A 22,564-nucleotide genomic window follows, 5' to 3' on the forward strand; every position below is an offset into this window, starting at 1 on the left:
TTTCCCTCTCTCTCTCTCTCTTTCTCTCTCTCTCTCTCTCTTTCTGTCTCTCCAGTGAGCATATGTGTCTTATGGCAAACTCTCATTTAAAAAAAAAAGAAAGAAAGGAAAAGTAAAACTTCATCTCGTTTCATCCACTGTTGTATTAAATTTCTGTTACAGGGACCAGCAGTTGGAGTAATTGCTACGTCACTGGACTACCATGTAGTCGGCCACGGTTCGAATCCTGGACCTGGTGGCTTAAACTCACACCGGGCACGTGTGTGTGCGTGCCCAAGATCCCGAGAGGAGAATAGAGGAGAAGGGATTGTGGCGTGGCCATCCCCCCTGAGGGGTGATTTCTCGCTTTCTGTCTCTCTCTGTCTGTCTGACGAGTGCACGCGCCCTATAGCAAAAATCTCTCCAAAAAAGAAAAAAAAATTGCTTAATTGCAACCTGTCATGTTCTATGCCTTTTCTGCTATGTTTCTCTCTCCCTGTTATTATTATTATTATTATTATTTGAAGAGGTTTTCGCTATAGGGTGCGTGCGCTTCGCCAGACAGACAGAGAGAGACAGAAAGCGAGAAATCACCCCTCAGGGGGGATGGCCACGCTGCAATCCCTTGTCCTCCATTCTCTCGGGATCTTGGGCACGCACGCACATGCGCCCAGCATGAGTTTTAAGCCACCGGGTCTGGGACGCGAACCGTGGTCGACTACGTGGGAGTCCAGCAACATAGCCATTACGCTAACTGCTGGTTCCCCCTCCCTGTTATTATTTTTTTTAATTGCCAGAGGGTATTTTTGCTTACCAGAGAGAGGAAGGGAGAAAGCACCCCCCAATGGGGCATGGTCATGCCACAATCTCTTCTCCCCTCTCTCTTCATCCTGTTAGGATTTGGGGCATGCATACACATGTGCCCAATGTGTTTTTCAAGCCACCAGAGCCAGAATTCAACCCTTGGTCAACCATTTGGGATCCAGCTCCCTTAACCAGTAGGCTACAGGATCAGCCTCCTACTTGATTTTTTTTCTCTGTACTTTCCCCCGAAAAGTGATTCTACGTATCACTTTGGTTTCTTGGCTGTCTCCACCACTAGACTGTCAGCCCCAGAAGAGCAGCAACTTTTTTTCTGACTTGCTTCCTGCGCTATCCCCAGTGCTCCAAGTAGTGAGTGCTCCCAGCAAGTGCTTAATAAATATGTGGGCTGATGGCATGGTTGTTAAGGCCCTGGACTCCCACATGGCCCCCTGTGGTTTGAGTCCTGGACCTAGCAGTTTGCAAATCTGCCAGGTGAGTATGTGTGCATGCTCAGAATCCCAGGAGGACAGTAGAGGAGAAGGGATTGTGACATGGGCACTCTCCTTGGGGAGGAGGGTGATATCTCACTTTTCTTCTCACTGTCTCTCTCTCTCCCTGGTGAGTGTACTTGCCCTATGGCAAAAACTGTAAAAAAAAAAAAAAAAAAAAAAAAAAAAAGCAGGCTGATGGCAAGGCCCAGAGCTTTAGGCTCTTAGGGGCTGTGCACTATGGGGTGGTGGGGGCTGGCTTCATAAGCCAATGATCCTTTACTTCCCTGCTGTCTTCAACTTCAAACTCAATGATTTTAAGCAAGGAGCCTCATATTTTTATTTCTCACTGGGTCCTGCCAGTGCTAAAACTGGTCCTGCCCTAGGGTCTGAAAATCTACTTTTCAGTCTTCAACTACATGGCCCTTAGGGTCTCAGCCTCTCTCTCAATTTCAGTATCTTCAGGGGAGCTGGGCATGGCGGCATGCTCCTGTAATCCCAGCTGCTTGGGAGGCTGACACAGGATTGTGAATTTGAGGCCTGCCTGGGCTACATAACGAGACCCTGTTTCTTAAATAAAATTAAAAATCATCAGGGGACTGGATGGTAGCAGTGATGAAACACAGAGCTCTTAAAGGCTGACCCATGTGGAAAGGTTCCAGGTTTGATTCTGGAGACCTCCCTGAGTGTGCCGAGCACACATGGGTCCATGATCCTGACTGGCTGACGCTGTAGGTGGATCTCGGTGTCAAGACCTTAAGGAAATGATGTCTCTGTTTCTTTCTCTGTCTTTTGCTTACAGAGGAAATAAGTAAATCTTGGGGCCAGCAGGTGTCATGGTGGTTAAGGTGCTGGGCTTCTACATGGCCAGCTATGGTTCAAGTCCCAGACCTGAAGGCTTGCTTTCTCTCTCTCTCTGGATGTCTCTCTCTCTCTCTTGTTTTTCTGGTGAGCACATATGCTCCACAGCAAAATAAAATAATAATAATAATAATAATAATAATTGGGACTAGCAGATGGCATAGGGGTTATGTTGCTGGACTCCCATATGGCCAACCACAGTTTGAGTCCTGGAGCTGGTGGCTTGAAACTCATGTTGGGCATGGGAACCAGTGACTGGCGTAATGGCTATGTTGCTGGACTCCCATGTAGTTGATTGCAGTTTGGGTCCTGGACCCAGTGGCTTAAACTCACGCCAGGTGCGTGTGCGTGCGTGCCCAAGATCCCGAGAGAATGGAGGACAAGGGATTGCAGCGTGGCCATCCCCCCTGGGAGGGTAATTTCTTGCTTTCTGTCTCTTTGTCTCTCTCTGTCATTCTGGCGAATGCACCCACCCAGTAGCAAAAACCTCTCAAAAGCAAAGCAAAGCAAAGCAAAGCAAAGCAAAGCAAAGAAAAGAAAAGAAAAGACGAAAAGAAAAGAAAAAGAAACTCATGCTGGGGATGTGTATGTGTGTGCCCAAGATCCTGGGAGGAGAATGGAGGAGAAGTGACTGTGGTGTGGCCATCCTCCCACGGGTGATTTCTCACTTTCCCTCTCACCGTCTCTGTCCCTCTCATTCCAGAGAACGCATGTGGCCCAAGGCAAAAACCTCTTGAAAAATAAAGTAAAAATAATAAATGACATTAAATAATTTTTACAAAAGAAATACATAAATCTCTAAAAAATATGAAAAATAAGAATCTTTAGGTGAATCACAGCTGACATTCTACACTCATCATCTTCGAACATAGTGTAGTTATTATTTTTTTAGGTGTTTGCCACAGACGTGCACTTACCAGAGAGAGATGGTGAGAGAGAAAATGAGAAATCATCCCTCGGGGGCAGCGGGGGATGGCCATGCCACCATTCCTTTTCCTCTATTCTCATCCTAGGATTTTGGGCACACACTGCACACATGCCCCGTGTGATTTTCAAGCTGCCAGGTCTGGAACTCGAACTGCAGTCAGCCATGTGGGAGTCCAGCCCCTTAGCCACTATGCCGCGTGCTGACCCCCACAGTGTAGTTGTTAACATATATTAACACATGGGCTCAAAATTTAACTCCTAGTTTGACTGTTGTGGGCCAGTGTGACCTCATCTGGCTGGGCCTCAGTTTCCTAACTCATAGAACGGGCACAATAAGGGTCCCCGCTTCATAATGTTGCGATAGAGAATAAAGTGATACGTGGAATATTTAATGAACACAGAGCCTGGTGCACGGTAGATGATCAATACTTGGTATTAGCTTTTTGTTAGATTCCTGGAATTTGGGACTATTGGCATGAGAAGCTCAGAATCTAGAAGGTTAGTGTAGAAGTCTAGAGTTCCTCAGATCAGTGGATACTTACGTCCCTGGGGGAATCGGGAGGGAAAATGTATCCTGTATATAGAGCTCACTGTGTTTCAGAAGTACTTTACATGCATTATGAGACTGGTTGATTCTTCTTAACCACCCTCTGAAGTGGGTTCTAATACCGTTTTCCCATTTTGCAGGTAGGGAAATTAAGGCCAAGAGGTTAAGTGACTTACTCAAAAGCACACGGCTAGGGAAAAAACCCAGGGAACCAGCAGTTAGCGTAATGGCTATGTCACTGAACTCCCACGTAGTCGACCACGGTTTGCGTCCCGGACCAGGTGGCTTAAACTCACGCTGGGTATGTGTGCGTGCGTGCCCAAGATCCCGAGAGGAGAATGGAGGAGAAGGGATTGCGGCGTGGCCATCCCCCCTGAGGGGTGATTTCTTGCTTTCTGTCTCTATGTCTCTGTCTGTCTGGTGAATGCACGCGCTCTATAGCGAAAATCTCTCCAAAAAAAAAAGAGGAAAAAACCTAGAAGCTCTGGCTTCAAAACCTGTGCATTGATTCCAGCGCTCTTCCATCCTGGTCCTGCAGACCCTCATCTGCCCAGGATGCTAACTCTCAGTATTCTGGGGCTCAGACCCTGGGGCCTGGCATGAGCAGGGCAAGCAGCTCACCGTGAGCAGATGCAGCAGGTCCTCGTTGGCATTGCAGGGGGGCTGCTGCCCCTGGAGAGCTGCCAGTTCCTGCAGCCGCAGGTAGAGGCTGTTCAGCTTGGAGAGGTGCAGACGACCGTCAGGCAACCTGTCGGGCTGTGCCTCGTGCAGGGACACCAGGTCCTTGAGGTGCACACCCAGGACGGGCAGCCGGAAGCCTGTGCACCTGGCCCAGGTGCGGCGGTAGCAGGCGTAGTTGTTGTGGGAGGCCAGGAGCTCATTCAGCTCCAGCAGGGCCTGTGTGGGAGGGGCAAGAGATGGGGGGGGACATGTTATCCAGCAGGCTGGCTCTGCTCTCTGAGCCCCCTGGAGGGAGTATCCTAGTAGCCTCCTGAGTGGGCTCCAGACTCCCCAATGACATTTTGGACACCTTCGGAGCCCTTCCATAGCCCATGCTGGTCCCAGCATCGCCCCCCAACTGTTCTCCCCCTTGAGTCGCCATCTCAGTAAGGCCCTACTATTCCCCATTTACTAGGCTAGAGTGATTTCTTAAAAACCCAATCTGATATGTTTACTGTCATCTCTCCCAAACTTACCCTAGCTCCCCTTTGCCCTCCGAATAAAGCCCAAACACCTAGCTGAGCGTGTAAGACTTCACAGGGTCTTTCCCTGGGCATCTCTAGCCCAGTTTGCTGCCACTTCCTGACCTCAGCCACACACCAGGCTCTTGACTGACTTACTCTTCCCAGACACATCCCCACCCAGGATATCCCCAAGCCATGTCACTCCCTTGGGTCAGCATCTTGGGGTGTGTAAGGCACTTGCGTGTTCTCTGCTCGTATCTCTTATCTCTCTCCCTCACAGTCTAGCTTGAGACCAGACACGCTGAGCATAGGCAGCGTGGTGGCATTTGGAGGGGCAAAGTCCTCAGGCGGCATAGGGCCCCTGGGCAGGGATTGATGGGGGTTGAGAATTTAAGCATGGAAGATTCAGGACAGCTGACCATTTGGAGAGGTTTTTTGTTTGTTTGTTTGGTTTTGCTATAGGGCGCGTGCACTTGCCAGACAGACAGAGAGAGGCAGAGACAGAAAGCAAGAAATCGCCCCCCAGGGGGGATGGCCACGCCACAATCCCTTCTCCTCCATTCTCCTCTTGGGATCTAGGGCACGCATGCACACACGCCGGGCGTGAGTTTAAGCCACCGGGTCTGGGACGCGAACCGTGGTCGACTACGTGGGAGTCCAGCAACATAGCCATTACGCTAACTGCTGGTCCCAGCTGACCATTTGGAGAGGTTTTTTGTTGTTATTTTTTGAGAGGTTTTTGCTATAGGGCGCGTGCACTTGCCAGACAGACAGAGAGAGGCAGAGACAGAAAGCAAGAAATCGCCCCCCAGGGGGGATGGCCACGCCACAATCCCTTCTCCTCCATTCTCCTCTTGGGATCTAGGGCACGCATGCACACACGCCGGGCGTGAGTTTAAGCCACCGGGTCTGGGACGCGAACCGTGGTCGACTACGTGGGAGTCCAGCAACATAGCCATTACGCTAACTGCTGGTCCCAGCTGACCATTTGGAGAGGTTTTTTGTTGTTATTTTTTGAGAGGTTTTTGCTATAGGGCGCGTGCACTTGCCAGACAGACAGAGAGAGGCAGAGACAGAAAGCAAGAAATCGCCCCCCAGGGGGGATGGCCACGCCACAATCCCTTCTCCTCCATTCTCCTCTTGGGATCTAGGGCACGCATGCACACACGCCGGGCGTGAGTTTAAGCCACCGGGTCTGGGACGCGAACCGTGGTCGACTACGTGGGAGTCCAGCAACATAGCCATTACGCTAACTGCTGGTCCCAGCTGACCATTTGGAACTTTGGGGATGCTGGCAGGGATTCACCTTGGTGCTGTCGGGGCTCAGGTGGGCATTGGAGTCCTTGAGTCTGGAGATGGCACTATGACATAGGCCCCCCGTGACGGCCATCAGTGTGTTGAAATTCTGCAGCTGGCGAAGCCTCTAGGAAGGGAGACAATGCAGACAGTAGGTGTCTTAGGAAGGTCTCGCAAGGAGTTCAGTGAGAGCAGCCCCGCAGAGCTGAGGTCTCAGGCATGTGGTGGGTGTGGACTAGTGTGGCCATCACATGTGAGGGAAGGTGGTGTCTCGGGCAGACTGTGGCTAACAGAGATGTCGTATCTGGGGGTCAGGTAGGCGATAGATTTCTGTGAGTTTAGAAAGGTATGGGGAAACAGTTGAGCAGATTTGGGGGGCAGACAGGAGTGCGTCGATCCAGACAGATGCCAGGCATCTAGGGGTCTGACTGTTCTGGGAGTCCCTCGAGGAGGGACAAGAAGGCATGAACTCTGGGCAGGACCTGGGAACCGGCCAGTTGTGAATGGACAAAGTGATGGAGGGATCAGGTGCGAGGCTTTGGTGGCATCAGGGGAATTCCCTCACCCTCCCCTTTGTCAGGTTTGAAGGGCAGAGGTCACTGTGGAGAGAGTGGGCCAGGATGACCCCGCAACCCACAACCATCAGGCCTGGGCGTGTCAGGAAGAAAACAAAGCGCAGAAAGAGGCCGAGGCAGGGCGTGGCTGCGTGGAAATACACAAAGGGGCGTGGCCGCAGCGGGGTGGAGGCCGGAGGACTTCCCTTTTCCACCGAAGGGAGGGAAGGTGTCCGGAGAGGGAAGGGGAAAAGGAGGGAGATAAGGGGAGGGAGGGGCATAGCACAATGGGGCGGGGCCGGGGAGGAACCGGAAGAATGCGGTCTCTGACCCAAAGGGACTAACAGGGTTTAGGGACTGGGAATTAAGCCTCGGTGAAGGATGATGCAAAGGTGGAGCGTGGAAGGAACACTTTTAATATTCCTTTAGAATATTCGGGCTTGGGAGATGGGGCCAGGAGGGACTTTGTCAATTGTCACATCTACGGCCAGCAGTTGGGGCCAAGGAGAGTTTGACGCTGCGACCTCCAGTCCGGGAAGAAGTACAGCCACATTCCCGGGTTAGAACGCCAGGACTGTTGCCTGGAGGCAGAGGCAGAGCCAGAGTGGAGCGTGGCGCGTGATGAGCTGGGCCAGGGGGTGCTTGACAGCACCCCCGCTGGTGTCAGGTGTCTATAAGCCTCAGCCAGGTTGGAACGCAGGTTAGGGAGCCGCACCCAGAATGTGAGCGGGAAGGCAGGGCGGGCCTCACCTGTGCCACGTGGATGAACTTGTCCAGCACCTGCGCGCGCTGTGCGGGCCCAGGACGGCTCAGCACCATGACCTGCACCCAGCGGGACACGCTGTTGCTGAGAGCTACGGAACCCTCCAGGGCCGGGCTGCCCCGCACTGAGCCCTGCAAAACGTAGCCCCGCAGGTCCTGCGGCTGGGGGGCGAGATGTGGGTCAGGGTGACACGGTGCTCACACACCATGATGTCCTATCCTGGTCAAGCCTGAGTAACTTTATCATCTGTCTTTCCCGCAAGCTGCTACATGTCCCTGACGTCACCATGGTCCTCTCCCCTTTGAGGAGAAACGTTTAAATAAAGCCAGGCGCTATGCTGAGCACTTGATCTGTTAACTAATGTCCTCATTAACTCTGTGAGGTGAGTACTATTATGATCGTTTCTGTCATGTTAGAGATGAGGCGACTGAATCACAGAAAGGATAAGCAGTTTGTCCAGGGCCACAGGTGCCTGTGAGGGTGGGAAGCCAGTCTCTGCCCTCTGAATTGTATTTCTGTCTGGTATACATACAGTCAGCAATGGAAAGCGCGGGGAAGGCTGGAGGACTTGAGACTGACTTCTGCTCAAGGAGTTCGCCTTCCAGACATGCACTGCCTATGTATATTTGCATATATATATGAGTGGTCTTCAAAAAAATCCATGTTGGGGCCAGCAGGTGGCGTGGTGGTTAAAGGCCCTGGATTCCCACATTGCTGACTGCGGTTTGAGTCCTGACCTGGCAGCTTGCTTTCTCCCTTTCCCTTTTCCTCTCTCTCTCTCTGGTCAAATTGAAAAATGGTAATAACACATGGAATTAAATAGATAACTTTTAGGGAGAAAAGTCCATATTGGTTTTTTTTTTTTCCTTTTTTTTTTTTTTGGAGAGGTTTTTCGCTATAGGGCGCGTGCACTCACCAGACAGACAGAGACATAGAGACAGAAAGCGAGAAATCACCCCCCAGGGGAGTTGGTCACGCCACAATCCCTTCTCCTCCATTCTCCTCTCGGGATCTTGGGCACGCACGCACACACGCCCGGCGTGAGTTTTAAGCCACCGGGTCTGGGACGCGAACCGTGGTCGACTACGTGGGAGTCCAGCGACATAGCCATTACGCTAACTGCTGGTTCCCCATATTGTTTTCATAATATGAAAATGCAGGGGCCGGCAGGTGGTGTGGTGGTTAAGGGTGCTGGACTCCCACATGGCTGACTGTGGTTCGAGTCCTGGACCTGGTGGCTTGTTTTCTCATTTCTCTCTTTCTCACTCTGTCTCTCTCTGGTCAAATTTAAATGGATAAATAAGTAAAGTTAAATTAAAATAATCGATAAAATATTTTGAGCTCTTAATATGTGCCAGGCATGGCAATAAACTCTTTTTTTTTTTTAGGTTTTTCCATTAGGACATGTGCGCTTACCAGAGAGAGACAGAGACAGTGAGAGAGAAAGTGAGAAATCATTGCCCCGGGAGTAGGACCACACCATAATCCCTTCTCCTCCACTCTCCTCCCAGGATCTTGGGCACACATGCACATATGAGATTTTAAAGTCACCAAGTCTGCAACTCAAACTGCCGTCAGCCATGTGGGAGTCCAGTGACATAACCACTGCTCTATCTGCTGGTCTCAGCAATAAATAGTTTTAAATGGACATATTAATTTAATTCTCCCAACTAGGAAGTATTTTGACCTCCATTTTACAAATGAGTCCCAGAGAGATCGAGAAACTAGTTCAAAGTTATACAGGTAAGAAGGGACTGATGGGATTTGAACCCAGGGGCTCTGTGCTCAGCCAGTTTAACTCATTTTTCTGGACCCTTTACCATCCAGGTTTGACAGTCTGAGAGTCTGAGATGCTGCCAAATGCCCATGCTAGGCACACTCCCCCAATCCCTCCCCTGCTCTAGGTGGGGAGGGGAAGGGCTCCTCACCGTGATAGCCTGGAAGGACCGGAACTCCAGGTAAGTGAGGTGCTGAGCCAGCTCCCCCGTCTCCAGGTGGTCGAAAAGCAAGGACACTTTGCGCTTTTTGCCTAATCCTGGGCTGCTCATGGGGGGTGGGGGGCCAGGGCCACCAGGGCTCAGGCTGGGAGCAAGAGGGGCAGGGTATTGGAGTGGCTCAGAGCTGAGGGTATGGGGTGTGGAGGGAGGTGGCCGAGTAGCACAGGAGTGGGGAAGGGACATGGGGCTGACTCACAGGTTGGAGGCATCTCCCAGGCTTCTTTGGGCCAAGTTGCCCTCCTGGGCCACAGTGGCCCAGAAACGTCCTATCATTTCTTCCAGCTGTGGCTCCTGGTGCACCGCCTCAGGGTGGTTTGCCAGCCAGTACCTGAGGGTGGTTTAGACATGGTGAGATGAGGCTGGGGGAGGGGTGGGGGTGGTCTCTACAAGGAGTCTCCTGGGCTAAGGAATCTCTAGGTATTGAACTAGGGAGTCTCTCAGTGTGAGCCAAGGCGTCTCTGGAAGGTCTGAGTTTGGAGGGGCACCAGGCTGGGGGGATCTCTGCAGTAGGACTGGGGAGTCTCTTAACATAGGCTCTGGGAGGTGGACTGAGGGGAGCTGTTGGAAATGGAACTGGTGGAAGCAGGACAGTGGAGGGCACTTCAGGAACTAGACTGGGAGCTTCTGGGAGTGAGCCGTGGGGAGGACAGTGTGAGGGAGATCTTAGGAACTAGCCTGGGAAGTATGGGTGATAGGAGTTTTGGGGATCAGAGCTAGAGGCCTCTGGGCAAGAGCTGGGAGAGGGTCTATGGGATCCGGTCGGGGGGATCTTTAAGAGGTGGGAGTTCTTAGGAGCCAAGCTAGGGCTACTCAGAAGTACTACTTGGGAGAGCAGGGCTGGGTGGGTCCATGGGGAACTGGGCTGTAGAGACTTTGAGAGATGTTTCTGAGGCAGCAGGGTGGGAGTCTTGAATCACAGAGTAGGGGTCTTCACATAGCCCTACCTGACCAGGTGGCAGATCTGCAGCCGCCTCCGCTCCTGGGTGTCCCCTGTGGCTTTCTGGTACTTGAGTTCTGGTCAAGGCTCCGTTAGGCAGCCTTCTGGACCTGTCTGCTCCCCGTCCCCATCGCCCGGGCTCTCACATCTCTGCCCGCCACCCTCTGCCCCAAGCTCACGGTCCTTGGAGGATATAAGGCCAGCAGACGGGCAGCCAGGTTGGCGGAAGGAAGCACCCAGCTGTGCATGGCCAGCATCATGTTGAGGATGTAGTCCCCACGGCGCAGGCTGCCAGTTGAGTCTAGGGGCAGGAGAAGGGGGCTCTGTGTCCGCATGGGCCCTGGGCAGTGGACTACACAGGCTCCAGAACTGATTGGACTGCTTAGTTCACACACCCGCTCTACCCATGATGCCCTGCAGGAGCTTGGCCGAGCAGCTTAACCCTATTGTGCCTCAGGGTTCTTGCCTGCACTCTGCATGGGCTAGCACATCGACTGGCTAGTTTGGTGAAGACCGAAATAGCCTTCGACCTCTTCCATGTTCCTATCTCTGGAAGAACTTAGGTCCTCTCTCTCTCTGTTCTTTTTCTTTTCTTTTAATTTTGCTGGAGGCACATGTGTTGGCAAGTTGAAAGAGAGGGAGACACACACACACACACCATGGGGAATGTTCATGTCACAATCCCCTCTCCATTCTCTTTTCCGCACACGCGCGCACATGCTCAGCATGTTTTTCAAGCCGCCAGGTCTGGGACTTGAACTGTGCAGCCAGCCATGTGGGATCCATGCCACTGGCGGCTTACTTAAGTGCCTCTCCTGTCTTAGATATAGTGATTGGGATTCATCCCACACACCCCTACTCCCATGTTATACCCATCAAAATGGAAGCCTGGGCAGACCAGGTGCTGGCCCAGGTTAGGATGGGGCAGACTGGCCAGGCATGGGGCTCACCGAAAGACTGGATGCATTTCTCCAACAGCTCATCCTCGCTGCAGCCACCCTCACTCAGCACACCCAGATTCATGGACTCCATGACCTTGCTGATTTCCCGGGGGCTGGGACACGTCTTGTGGCGACGGGCCTGTCGGGGCCGGCACCGTCCTGCTGTCTTCGCCATGCATTCCTGGTGGGACTTCCTGTGGGCACAGCTCCTAGGGAATCATGGGAGCCCTTTCCTTGGGGCCCCCAGAATTCCTCTAGACCCTAGTGTCCCAGGGCACCATAGAGAAGCTTTCTAGAGGCAGAGCTCAGAGTTGGTCCTGACCTACCATGGACTCATGGGAAAAAAAAAAAATAGAAAAACTCCAGACCCCTCCAGGAAGTCATGGGAGACCCTCCTATAGATACGCTCCCAAATTTACTCCTGTTCACTTCAGGAAACCAGAAGAAGAGATCCTCAAGACTATGAACCCTTCTCAGCCTCCCACCCAGGGAATCATAGACCCCTAGGACTATTATGGCCCCTCCAGGGACTTAAAAGAAATTCCTCCTCCAAGCATTGTCCCCAAATTCCTCTTGACTGGATGGTCCCAAGGCATTGTGGGAGGTTTTCTACTTGCAGACCCCTGGGATTACTCCTGACCTCCCAGGGAATCAGGAGAGAAGACCCTCTAGGATCCTTCCTGTCTTTCAGGGGGAATTGTGAGAGGTTTTGCCTTCAGCCCAGCTCCTTGGAATCCCCCTTTGTCCCCAACACCTGCCCTTACTTCCCACAGCTCTCATGAGAGCAGGCTCCTGCAGGCAGACTCCTGGGATCCCATCACTCCCCTTGTCTCCCACCTTTGCCCTCACAGGTGACAGACCCCTTCCCCCAGCAGGACCTGGAGTGTCAGCTTCCAGCCCGGGTCTCTAGATCTGGAGCCTGGTGAGGAAATGCCAGTGCCAAGTGGCCTCTCCAGGGCTCCTTGGAGTGAGGCAGCGTCCCTGGGGCTAAGACAGCTTCAAGATTAAAAATAACCCTCACTCTGTCTTCCATCTCCCTGAGGCTCCGGTTGCAGTTGGGGAAAGAGGGTAATGGAGAGATAGAGATGGTGGGAGGAGGGAGGAGCAAAATGAGAGCTCCACCACCGGCAGACACTGGGTCCGAGAAATTTCAGTGTGCTGTGTGACTTGGCCTTAGTCACTTCATTTCTCTGGGCCTCAGTTTCCTCATATGAAAAATGAGGATAATGAAGAATTTGTCACAAACATTCAAGGTCTAGCTTCTCAAAAGTGCTAAATAATGAACTTGGTTTGCCCAGGCTGTTAAGTGACCAGAGGTGGGAAAGTTGAATTTGAGGTGCACAGAAAGGTGGGAGGGGCTGGACTGGGGCACACGACACACCCTGAGGCCACCCCCATGGGAGGGTTCCAGGGTCACATCTGGAGACCTCCTTGAGTACACGAGGCACGTGTGTGCACATGATCTGGGGCCGGCTGAGGCTAGAGTGGATAATGGCATCAAGATCCCATTAGGAAAGACTCTTTCTCTTTGAATAAGTAAATAAGCTTTAAAAACAAGTTTAAGAAAGCCAAGGGGCAGATGAAAGCCAGGCCTGTGGCTGGAGGTGAACCCTCGGCATATATATATATATATATATATATATATATATATATATATATTTTTTTTTTTTTTTTCCTAATCTATAATTTTCCAATTACTAGGTAGGAAAAACAGGATGCTAGATCCAAGAGTTTTTTTGTCTTAATGAATTTGGAACATTAAAAGTATCATACAAATTAAAAGCGACCAACTTTAGAGTCAAAATGACAAAACCAACCCAAACCCACCATCAATCATCATTGTGAATTTAGGAATGTTCCTTAGCCTCTCTTAGCCTCATTCTCTCATTCATTAACTGAAGATAATGAAGTTATTTATTTATTTATTTATTTTAGATATTTTTGCTATAGGGCGCGTGCACTTGCCAGACAGAGAGATAGAAAGTGAGAAATCACCCCCCAAGGGGGATGGCCACGCCACAGTCCCTTCTCCTCCATTCTCCTCTCGGGATCCTGGGCATGCACGCACACGCACCTGGCGTGAGTTTAAGCCACTGGGTCCGGGACTCGAACTGTGGTAGACTACATGGGAGTCCAGCGACATAGCCATTATGCTAACTGCTGGTCCCAGCAAAGAGTCTTTCTCTTTGAATAAGTAAATAAGCTTTAAGAACAAGTTTAAGAAAGCCAGGAGACAGATGAAAGAAAGCCAGGCCTGTGACTGGAGGTGAACCCCCGGCTCATCTTAAAGGCTCAGTAAATCACCACTGAATCATTGAGTTACAGCTGGCATTTAATCAGTGCTGTATACCAGGCCGAGGGGGGACCTCTCTATCTAGACCAGTGGTCTCAAAGCACGGTCTCCAACCAGTAGCAAAAGTGTCCCCTGGGAACTGGGCCTAAACATCGAATCTTGAGCTCCACCCCAGATCTTCAAAACCAAAAAATTCCAGGGTAAGCCCAGCCAGCAACCTGCGTTTTACAAACCTTCTAGATGGTTCCCATGGATGCCCACATTTGAGCGCCACTAGTCTAGACTGTCTCTCTGAGGACTTACAGGCCCATCTGAGGTAGGGACTATGACTGCTCTATTGACAGAGGATGAAACACACTCAGAGCAGTTGAGTGACTTACCTAAGGTCACACAGCAGGAAATGAAACAGCCATGACTCCACCACTAAGTCGCTGAATATTATAAAAAGGGGACCCCTTTGCCCATCAGAGTCATGCCAGAGGAGGCTGGAAGAGATCCTCAAGCTAGGGTCCTAGCTGCCACCCAGCCCCCTGAGGGCAGGAGGGCAAGCTTGCCCAGGAGATAGGAATCCATTCCAGAACCCGCTGCCATAGGCCACTGGGCCCTTACCTGCAGACCGGCAGCCCCCTGCAGTGTCTGGAGCAACCAGGAGTGGTTTAAGAGGCAGGGGAGCTGCCTTGTCCTACGTCACACTCCGCTCTCCTGGGGCAGGGCCCTGCAGGAGCCTGGAGTTTCCAGTCCAAGGGGCAGCGACTATGATGGGGAACCAGGAAGACCCCAGGGAGAACAGAGACATCCAGCGGAGGGAGCTAGGATGGAGGGGGAGGAGGGGAGGGAGAAGGAGGACCTGGCTCATGTACAAGCAGCCTCAGCCCAGGCGGGCTCTGGACTTCCTGAAGCATCTTTGCACCTGGCACCCCCTGTGCCCCATCCTGGAGCGGTCAAATGTCCTGCCGCCCTGGTTAGTATCTCCCTTGCCCTCCTGCAGCCAGCTAGAGGATTAGGGGCTTAGGGCGGTCCTGTCTCCCTGGGGAGAGTCCTCTCACCTCTTGCTGTCTTTCCTGTTCATGCTTCTTGGGCGGGGAGGGGGTCTCGCAAGTGTGGCTCAGCTCCTCCCCCTGGCTACTGCTCCCGCTGCTCAGCCCCTTGGGAGCTGGGGCCTCCTCCGTGCTTGGGAAGGAAAGAGGAACTGCCCCTCCCCACCCACCCCTAGGCCAGGGGGAAGGAAGAGGCTGGGGAGAGACTGAAGGCCCCCTCCCCCACACGGGGATCCCTTCAGGCTGAGGTTTCCGGTGCCGCTGGCCCCCACCCCCAATCGCCCAGGCGCTTGCTCTCTATCTCCCCCATCTTCTGTCTCGAGACCCGTCACTGTCAGACTTCAGTAAAGCAGGGTTCTTTGTCGTTTATTTCAGTATGACGGATATTTATGTAAAAATACACACATACTCAAGAGAAACGTATTTTTATAAGGACATACTCTTTTATATAATGCACAAAGATTTTAATAGGAACTCACAGGACTTGTATATTTCTTTTATCTCTAGTTTTTTTTTTTCTTTAATGCAAAAGAGCACATGCACAGGAGGGAGAGAGAAGGGAGAGAGAACTATCGTTGGTGAGCTCTCGCCACGTTGTGACCCTCCTGTCCCAGCCTTCCAGCTGGCTAGGCTTGCAGGCTCACACTGCTACACTTAGCTGGCCTAGGTTGGTCATAGAACGGAATCCAGGTCTCCCATGTGGCCTCAGCCACTACTCAGCAGCACTCACCTGCTTGTCCCATCAAGGCTGGCCTCTGATTCAGGTTTGTTTTTCAAGGGTATTATTTATTATTTTATTTCTTTCATTAATGAGAGAGACAGAAAGAGACAGAGACAGATCTCCCAAGAGGGTCTCAAAGCCATGATCCACCCCCAGCCTCAGCTGGCCCTGGGTCATGGGCATAGCTGGGCATGGACAAGTGCTGGGTGTACTCTGGGAGGTCTCCAGAAGGGAACTAGAACCTTCCCACATTGGTTGAACTTGAAGAGGGTTTCATTACGATTGCCCCATCATCAGGCCCCCTAGTTAAGTTTTTTTTTTTTTTTTTTTTTTGTATGTGTAAGGGTCCAATTTCATTCTTTTGTGTGTGGATATTCAGTTTCCCCACACCTTTTTCTTTTTCTTTCTTTCTTTTCTTTTCTTTTTTTTTTTTTTTTTTGAGTGGTTTTTGCTATAGGGCGCGTGCACTCGTCAGAAACACAGAGAGAGACAGAGAGACAGAAAGCGAGAAATCACCCCCCAGGGGGGATGACCACGTCGCAATCCCTTCTCCTCTGTTCTTCTTTTGGGATCTTGGGCACAGACACAAAAGTGCCCGGCGTGAGTTTAAGCCACCGGGTCCGGGACTTGAACCACAGTCGATTACATGGGAGTCCAGCAACATAGCTATTATGCTAACTGCTGGTCCCAAGTTTTAATGATCCCACTGGAAACCTGGAAAATATTTTCACTTTATTACACTTATTGTAACAAACCTTTATGTAGTACCCACTGTATACAACACTGCTTAAAGGGCTTTTTAAAAACAATAATAATAATAATTTCACTTTACTTATTAATTTGACCAGAGAGGGACAGAATGAGAGAAAGAGAGGGAAAATGAGAAAGTAAGCCACCATGTCTGGGACTTGAACAGCGGTCGGCTATGTGGGAGACCAGTGCCCCCAACCACCACACCACCTGCCAGCTCCTCGAAGGGCTTTTAGAATACCAACTCATTTCATTTTCACATAACCCACTGTTATCTTTCTTAAAAAAGACTTACTTAATTTTATTATTATTATTTTAAAATTGAGACAGAGAGAGAGGGACGTGAGAAAGGAAGTTGCCAGATGTGGTATTCAAACCATGGTCAATGATGTGGGAGTCCAGCACCTTAACCACCACGCCACCTGCTGGCCCCAACCCACCGTTATTATAAAAAACATTGCAGTTGGAGGTAAATCCTTTGGGTGTCCGCTTCCCACCCACTGTTCCTCTTAGGCAGGGGTGACCTATATGACCAATGTTACATGTCGTTGGATACTATCTGAACCATCATCTGTATGTTTATGTATAGAAATGCGTGCTCATAGAAACACTTTCCTTTTGACTATGTTTTTTTTTTTTTCTTTTACCTAAATGTGTCATGCCTTGCCTGTAGTTTTGTTGTTGTTGTTGTTTGTTTTCCCCAGAGATTTTTGCTATAGGTTGTGTACACTCACTGGGGAGACAGAGACAGAAAGTGAGAAATCACTCCCCAGAGGGATGGCCATGCTGCAATCCCTTCTCCTTCTTTCTGCTCCTGGGATCTTGGACATACATGCACATGCACCTGGCATGAGTGTCAAGCCTCAGGGTCCAGGACTCAAATTGCAGTTAGCCATGTGGGAGTCGTAACCGCTACGCCATCTGCTGGCTCCCGGCTCTTAGTTTTTTAAAATTAAAGCAGTTAACATAATGGCTATGTCGCTGGACTCCCACATAGTTGACCGCGGTTCGTGTCCCGGACCCGGTGGCTTAAAACTCACGCCGGGCACGTGTGCGGGCGTGCCCAAGATCTCGAGAGGAGAATGGAGGAGAAGGGATTGCGGTGTGGCCATCCCCCCGGGGAGTGATTTCTCGCTTTCTGTCTCTCTGTCTCTGTCTGTCTGTCTGGCAAGCGCACGTGCCCTATAGCAAAAACAAAACAAAACAAAACAAAACAAAAAACCTCTCCAAAAAAAAAAAAGTAAAAAAAAGAGCACAAAACATGAAGTATTTAGGTGGATGAAGTGTCACCAATTAAGCATGTGACTTTCACACAAATCAAGAAACAGACCTCCTCCCCCCGTAAGCCCTTTCGAGTCTCTTCTCAGCTCGATTTCTCACAATTCCCCAGCCCACCATCTAACAGACTAGTTTCGTCTGGTTTCGAGTTGTATATAAATGAACTCATTCATTGTGTCCGGCTTCTTTCATTCGACGTCACGGCTCTGCAATTCTTTCACGTTGTGATATTTGTTTATAGCTTATGCTCCTTCATTGCTGTGCAGTCGTCCATCGTGTGATGAGTTGGCGACTTTTTGATCCATTTTCCTGTGATGGACAGTTAAGTCGTTTCCAGTTTGGGGCTGTGGTGAATAATGCTGCCATGAATACTTGAGCATCTGACTTTTGGTAAACGTAGAGAGACAATTTTGTAGGGTAATGCCCAGGAATGGAATCAATGTGTCATTGTAATTAGTAAGCTTCTGCCAAACCTCCTATGAGGGAACTTCAAATCGTTCTTGAGAATAGAGTTAAAGTATGAGTTTGGGGGGGGCCAGAGGTAGTTACAGTGGCGAAACGTGGTGGTCTGCAAAGCTGACTCACCAAGGATGGTTCTGAGTTCAACAGTACTCCCTGAGTACTGCTGGGCTTGTTTATGACCACAACCCAGGCTGCCTCTCTTTTTCATGGAAAAAATTAGTAACCTTTTTTTTGAGAGGTTTTTGCTATAGTGTCTCCAGAAAGACAGAGAGAGACAGAGACAGAAAGTGAGAAATCACCCCCCAAGGGGGATGGCCATGACGCAATCCCTTCTCCTCCATTCTCCTCTTGGGATCTTGGACCCACACGCACATGTGTGCGTGGGTTTAAGCCACCGGGTCCGGGACTCGAACCGCTGTAGGCTACATGGGAATCCAGCAACATAGCCATTACACTAACTGCTGGTACCAATACCTTTTTTTTTTAAGAGATATTTTTGCCATATGTTGTGTGAGTGCTTGCCAGAAAGACAGAGAGACAGAAATCACCCGCCAGAGGGGATGGCCACGCCGTCATCCCTTCTTCTCCATTCTCCTCTCTGGATTTTGGGCACTCAGGCACGTGCTCCCAGCGTGAGTTTTAAGCTGCCAGGTCCAGGACTTGAACCACAGTCAACTATGTGGGAGTCTAGCAATGTAACCGTTATGCCATCTGCTGGTCCCAATAACTTTTTACAAAATAATAAAGTATGAGTTTATTTTGGTGCACAAAGTTTTTAAATCCATGAATACTTTTTACATAATATACATTTTTCATGAACTGTTTGAAGACCCCTCATATGTTAGTCAATTTGACCAGGCAGCTCTGTCGGAAGTCTCTTTTGCTCCTTTCGCTCACCAGGTCCTAGACCCAGACCCTCTCTCTTCCTCTGCTCTCCTCTCGCTCTCGAGTTGTGCCCCCTGCTCTCCATGAGGTGCTGTTGGACCCTCTCAGCCCACCCCCCGCAGCACCTGCATCTCATAAATGTGGCGTGATGCCTCTGTCTGAGCTCAGCTTATGCTCCTGGAGAGACCCCAGGCTCTGGGAACTCGCAAGCCTCAGGGAGGGTGGTCTGAAAAGGCCCTGGTGCTTGTGCATACACACACAGCCTTTACCGCCCTTGGGATGGTGAACAGCAACAACAGCACAGATGACCACGAAAGAAAAGACTTCTGAATCAAACCGCAGAAACTCATAAGGCAGAAAAGTGATGCATTTGATAACATGCAAATAAGGATTATCTTTTCATGAGGTATCACGGGACATGTATCAGATGACAGATGGGGAAACGGTGTTTGCAATGTTCGAACTTGATGGGAAACAAATCGCTAGAACGTAGAAGGAACAGCTACAAATGAGCAAGAAAAGAAGATTCTATCACGTTTATGAGAGAAAAGTGGACAGAACGTGGAAACCTAAAACTTCGACAGGTAGCTGAGAAGATACTAGAAAATTAGTGATAACTTGGGACCAGCAGATGGTGTAATGGCTATGTCGCTGGACTCCCACGTAATCGATTGCGGTTCAAGTCCCTGACCTGGTGGCTTAAAACTCATGCCAGGTGCGTGTGCGTGTGCGTGTGTGCCCAAAATCTCGAGAGGAGAATGGAGGAGAAGGGATTGCAAGGTGGCCATTACCCCGGGGGGTGATTTCTCACTTTCTGTCTCTCTGTGTCTCTCCAGCAAGTGTAAGCACCCTATAGCAAAAATCTCTCTTAAAAAAAAAAAAGAAATTAATGGTAACTGATCAGGGAAATGGAAATTAAAATGACACGAGTCATCCCACAGGTCTGGCAATAATTAGAAGTTGGAAGATGACACATGAAGGTTGGGGATGGGGACCTAGGAGCCCCTTCCCACTGATAATGGGCAGCCATTCCCAAGGGCTGCCTGGTACTATTTAGACAAATGAGGTGTGTGCATGGAGCCGTCGCCCAGCAATTAGCTCCTGGCTGTGTGTAGTAAAACACTCTCCCTCGCTCCACAGGGGACATATACTGTACCCAGATGTTCACTGCAACATTACTTTTTGGGGCGCTGGGGTGTCCACCTACAGGAAGGTGAGTGATAAGCAGAAGGGGCCAGTCTCCAAGGACTCCTGCAAAGCCATTACAGCACAGACCAGCTGTCCACAGAGCAACAGGGGTAGGTCTTAAAACGCAGAATGATGACTGACAAAAATAAGAAACGCTATTAATATCTTATGAGATAATGCACAGTGACACAGAATAATTTTACATCGTATATACTTTTAAAGAAAAACAATATTTAGTATGCGATTATGTATTATATAATACAGAATAGGTAGAACATATACTTAGAGTGTACTATGGAATTATATTAGCCTAAATATGTAATTATATAATTATGCATTACATAATGCATAATTGAATTATATAATTCAAAATACAGTACAAACTTGTGTGCTACTTATTACAATTGGATTAACATACCAATATCTAACTCTGTAACATCTAGCACTCTATCACACACTGTATGAATAACCTTTTACATTCAGTTTTGTTGAGCTGTAGGAAATGGTTTTATATAGTTTAATCTATACCATTACACGTTACTAATGATTTTATTAGATCCCTGTATAAATCAGTTATGTGGTAGGCTCTAATTGATCTCCTCCTGGAATCTTGCCTATGATGCCAGGAGGTGAAAACTCTTCCGAATTAGCCTAACAGATGATGAAACTGAGGCCTGGAATCATAAAGTTACCTGCTTGTTGAAGGGAGGTCCCCTGTGGGAGACCCTTTGCTGGACATCAAGGCCCCACAACTGCTTGCTTTGGAAACTGCAGTGGCCCTCCTGCTGGACCTCCCTTGAACTTTTCTGGAGTCAGACAAGGTGGCCTGGCCAGGAGTGGAAAGGAATGGGTTATGGGCTTCTGGCTCCCCAATTTACAAAGTGGGGCACTCAGCTCCATAAAAGAGTGGTCCGGCTAGTGGCCACTCCCTTCTCGTGGCTCCAGTGGGGAAGAGTGAAGAGGGGACGGGACCTGTTACAACCTTGGCAGATGGGGTTTGGCCCTGGAGAAGTGGGGTTTTGTCATAACTAGGAGATTTTATGCCAATATGAAGATAGCTGTGTCCACGGTGGCAGGGGCTGGACCCATGGAGCAGCAGTAACGCTCTGCTCAGGATAAGACAGATTCCCCATGACAACCTGTGTTCAAATCCCCAGCCTAATCTCCCTGAAACTCAACTGGAGAAAGGGGGTGGCAATGTGACCAGATCCCGTGCTGGGGGCTCATCTCTCTGTCTCTGTCTTTCTCACTCGCATGAACTCGATTTATCATGAATAAACAATAACAAAGGAAAGAAAAGAATATCGAGACAATAAAGTGCAATCGTTAAGAACTCTAGTTCTGGGCCAGCAAGTGGCACAGAGGTTAAGGTGGCTGGATCCCATGTGGCCACCTGTTCTGAACAGGAGGCTTGAAGAACACAGGGCCCGTGTGCGTGTGTGCCCCAAATCTCGAGAGGAGTGGGGTAGGAGGGATTGCAAGTCCTGTCCCCCAGGAGTGTGATTTCTCACTTTCCCTCTTGTCTCTCTCTATGAGCCCATGTGCCCTATAGCAAAAATCTCTTTAAAAAGAGGGGGGCACTGTAAGAGTACAAACTCACAAGATTCTGAAGACTACACGATTTATTTGGGCCATGTTCTCAAAACTGTAAGTCGTAGGGAACACACAGTTTTATTCCTCTTCTAAACAACATGAATAATTAAATAGTAGGATTGTTGTGAGAACTAAATGAGATGTCATAAAAAGATCTTAGCAGGACTAGCAGGTGATGTAATGGCTACGTTGCTGGACTCCCACGTAGCTGACTGTGGTTCGGGTCCCAGACCCGGAGGCTTAAACTCATGCCAGGCGCATGTGTGCATGCGTGCCCTAGATCCCAAGAGGAGGATGGAGAAGGGATTGTGGCGTGGCCATCCCCCCTGGGGGGTGATTTCTCGCTTCTGTCTCTCTATCTTTCTCTGTCTTTCTGGCGAGTGCATGCTCTCTATAGCAAAAATCTCTCTAAAAAAGGGGAAAAAAAAGATCTTAGTTCAGGGCCTGAAATGCAACAGGCTCACAAAAGACATCAGCAATGGCTATCATGCCAGCCTCATCAGGCAGTTTTAATAGCGGAAATAATAATAGCAATGCTTACCTAACATTTACTATGCACTAGCGCTGTTTTAAGTATACATAGAGCGTCTTATTTAACTCCCAAAACAATCCAGTGAGATAGGTACTATTAATATCCCCTTTACCAGATGGGGAAAGGAGAAGCTAAGTAATTTGTCCAAGGTTACTCAGTGGAGTGGCGAGGTGGGATTCAGATCCAGACTACCTGGCTCAGAGTCTTTGCTCTTAATCACTGTATGTGGTGCTTTCTAAAGTCAGGACATCTGGGGCGCATCCTGACTCTGCTATGTGATATCCAGCAAGCGCTTTCCTGCTCAGAGACTCGGGTGTTGAAATAGAATAACACCTAACTTACAGTGGAGGTGGAGAAAGCGCCGCTACCTTCTAGACACCCCTTCTACCCCCGCGGGCATCCCTCCCACAGACAAAGGCTTTAATAAAGGATCGGGGTTGTGGGCGGAGCTACGAGGGCGTGGCCTAGGCGAACTGGCCCAATGGGAGGTGGGGGGCGGGGCTCTCCTCCCACCTCGGTCCAGCACGCGTGTCTCCCTCGCAGTTCC

At 49.9% G+C, this 22,564-nt stretch overlaps 1 protein-coding gene across 6 annotated transcripts in view; it reads right to left on the bottom strand.

Annotated features, from left to right (window-relative positions):
- RASGRP4 (RAS guanyl releasing protein 4) overlaps positions 1 to 14,755 on the bottom strand; it is a 22,422-nt gene extending 7,667 nt beyond the window's left edge. For 4 of the 6 annotated variants that reach the window (XM_027765613.1, XM_027765611.1, XM_027765608.1 and 1 more), the window contains exons 1-9: positions 14,618 to 14,741; positions 11,288 to 11,487; positions 10,533 to 10,638; positions 10,345 to 10,407; positions 9,597 to 9,728; positions 9,332 to 9,485; positions 7,391 to 7,564; positions 6,097 to 6,213; positions 4,228 to 4,503 (exon numbers count right to left, since the gene is read on the bottom strand). In XM_027765613.1, coding sequence (XP_027621414.1) covers positions 4,228 to 4,503; positions 6,097 to 6,213; positions 7,391 to 7,564; positions 9,332 to 9,485; positions 9,597 to 9,728; positions 10,345 to 10,407; positions 10,533 to 10,638; positions 11,288 to 11,487; positions 14,618 to 14,640 — 1,245 coding nt within the window. In that variant the 5' untranslated portion in view covers positions 14,641 to 14,741. Of the gene's footprint in view, positions 1 to 4,227; positions 4,504 to 6,096; positions 6,214 to 7,390; positions 7,565 to 9,331; positions 9,486 to 9,596; positions 9,729 to 10,344; positions 10,408 to 10,532; positions 10,639 to 11,287; positions 11,512 to 14,617 lie in introns of all 6 variants that reach the window. The other 2 variants (XM_027765609.1, XM_027765610.1) reach the window with 2 other exon arrangements.
- Between the last annotated feature and the right edge of the window lie 7,809 nt (positions 14,756 to 22,564).

This window comes from Tupaia chinensis, unplaced genomic scaffold (genome assembly GCF_000334495.1).
Source record: "Tupaia chinensis unplaced genomic scaffold, TupChi_1.0 Scaffold138910_1, whole genome shotgun sequence".
NCBI classification, from domain to species: domain Eukaryota; kingdom Metazoa; phylum Chordata; class Mammalia; order Scandentia; family Tupaiidae; genus Tupaia; species Tupaia belangeri.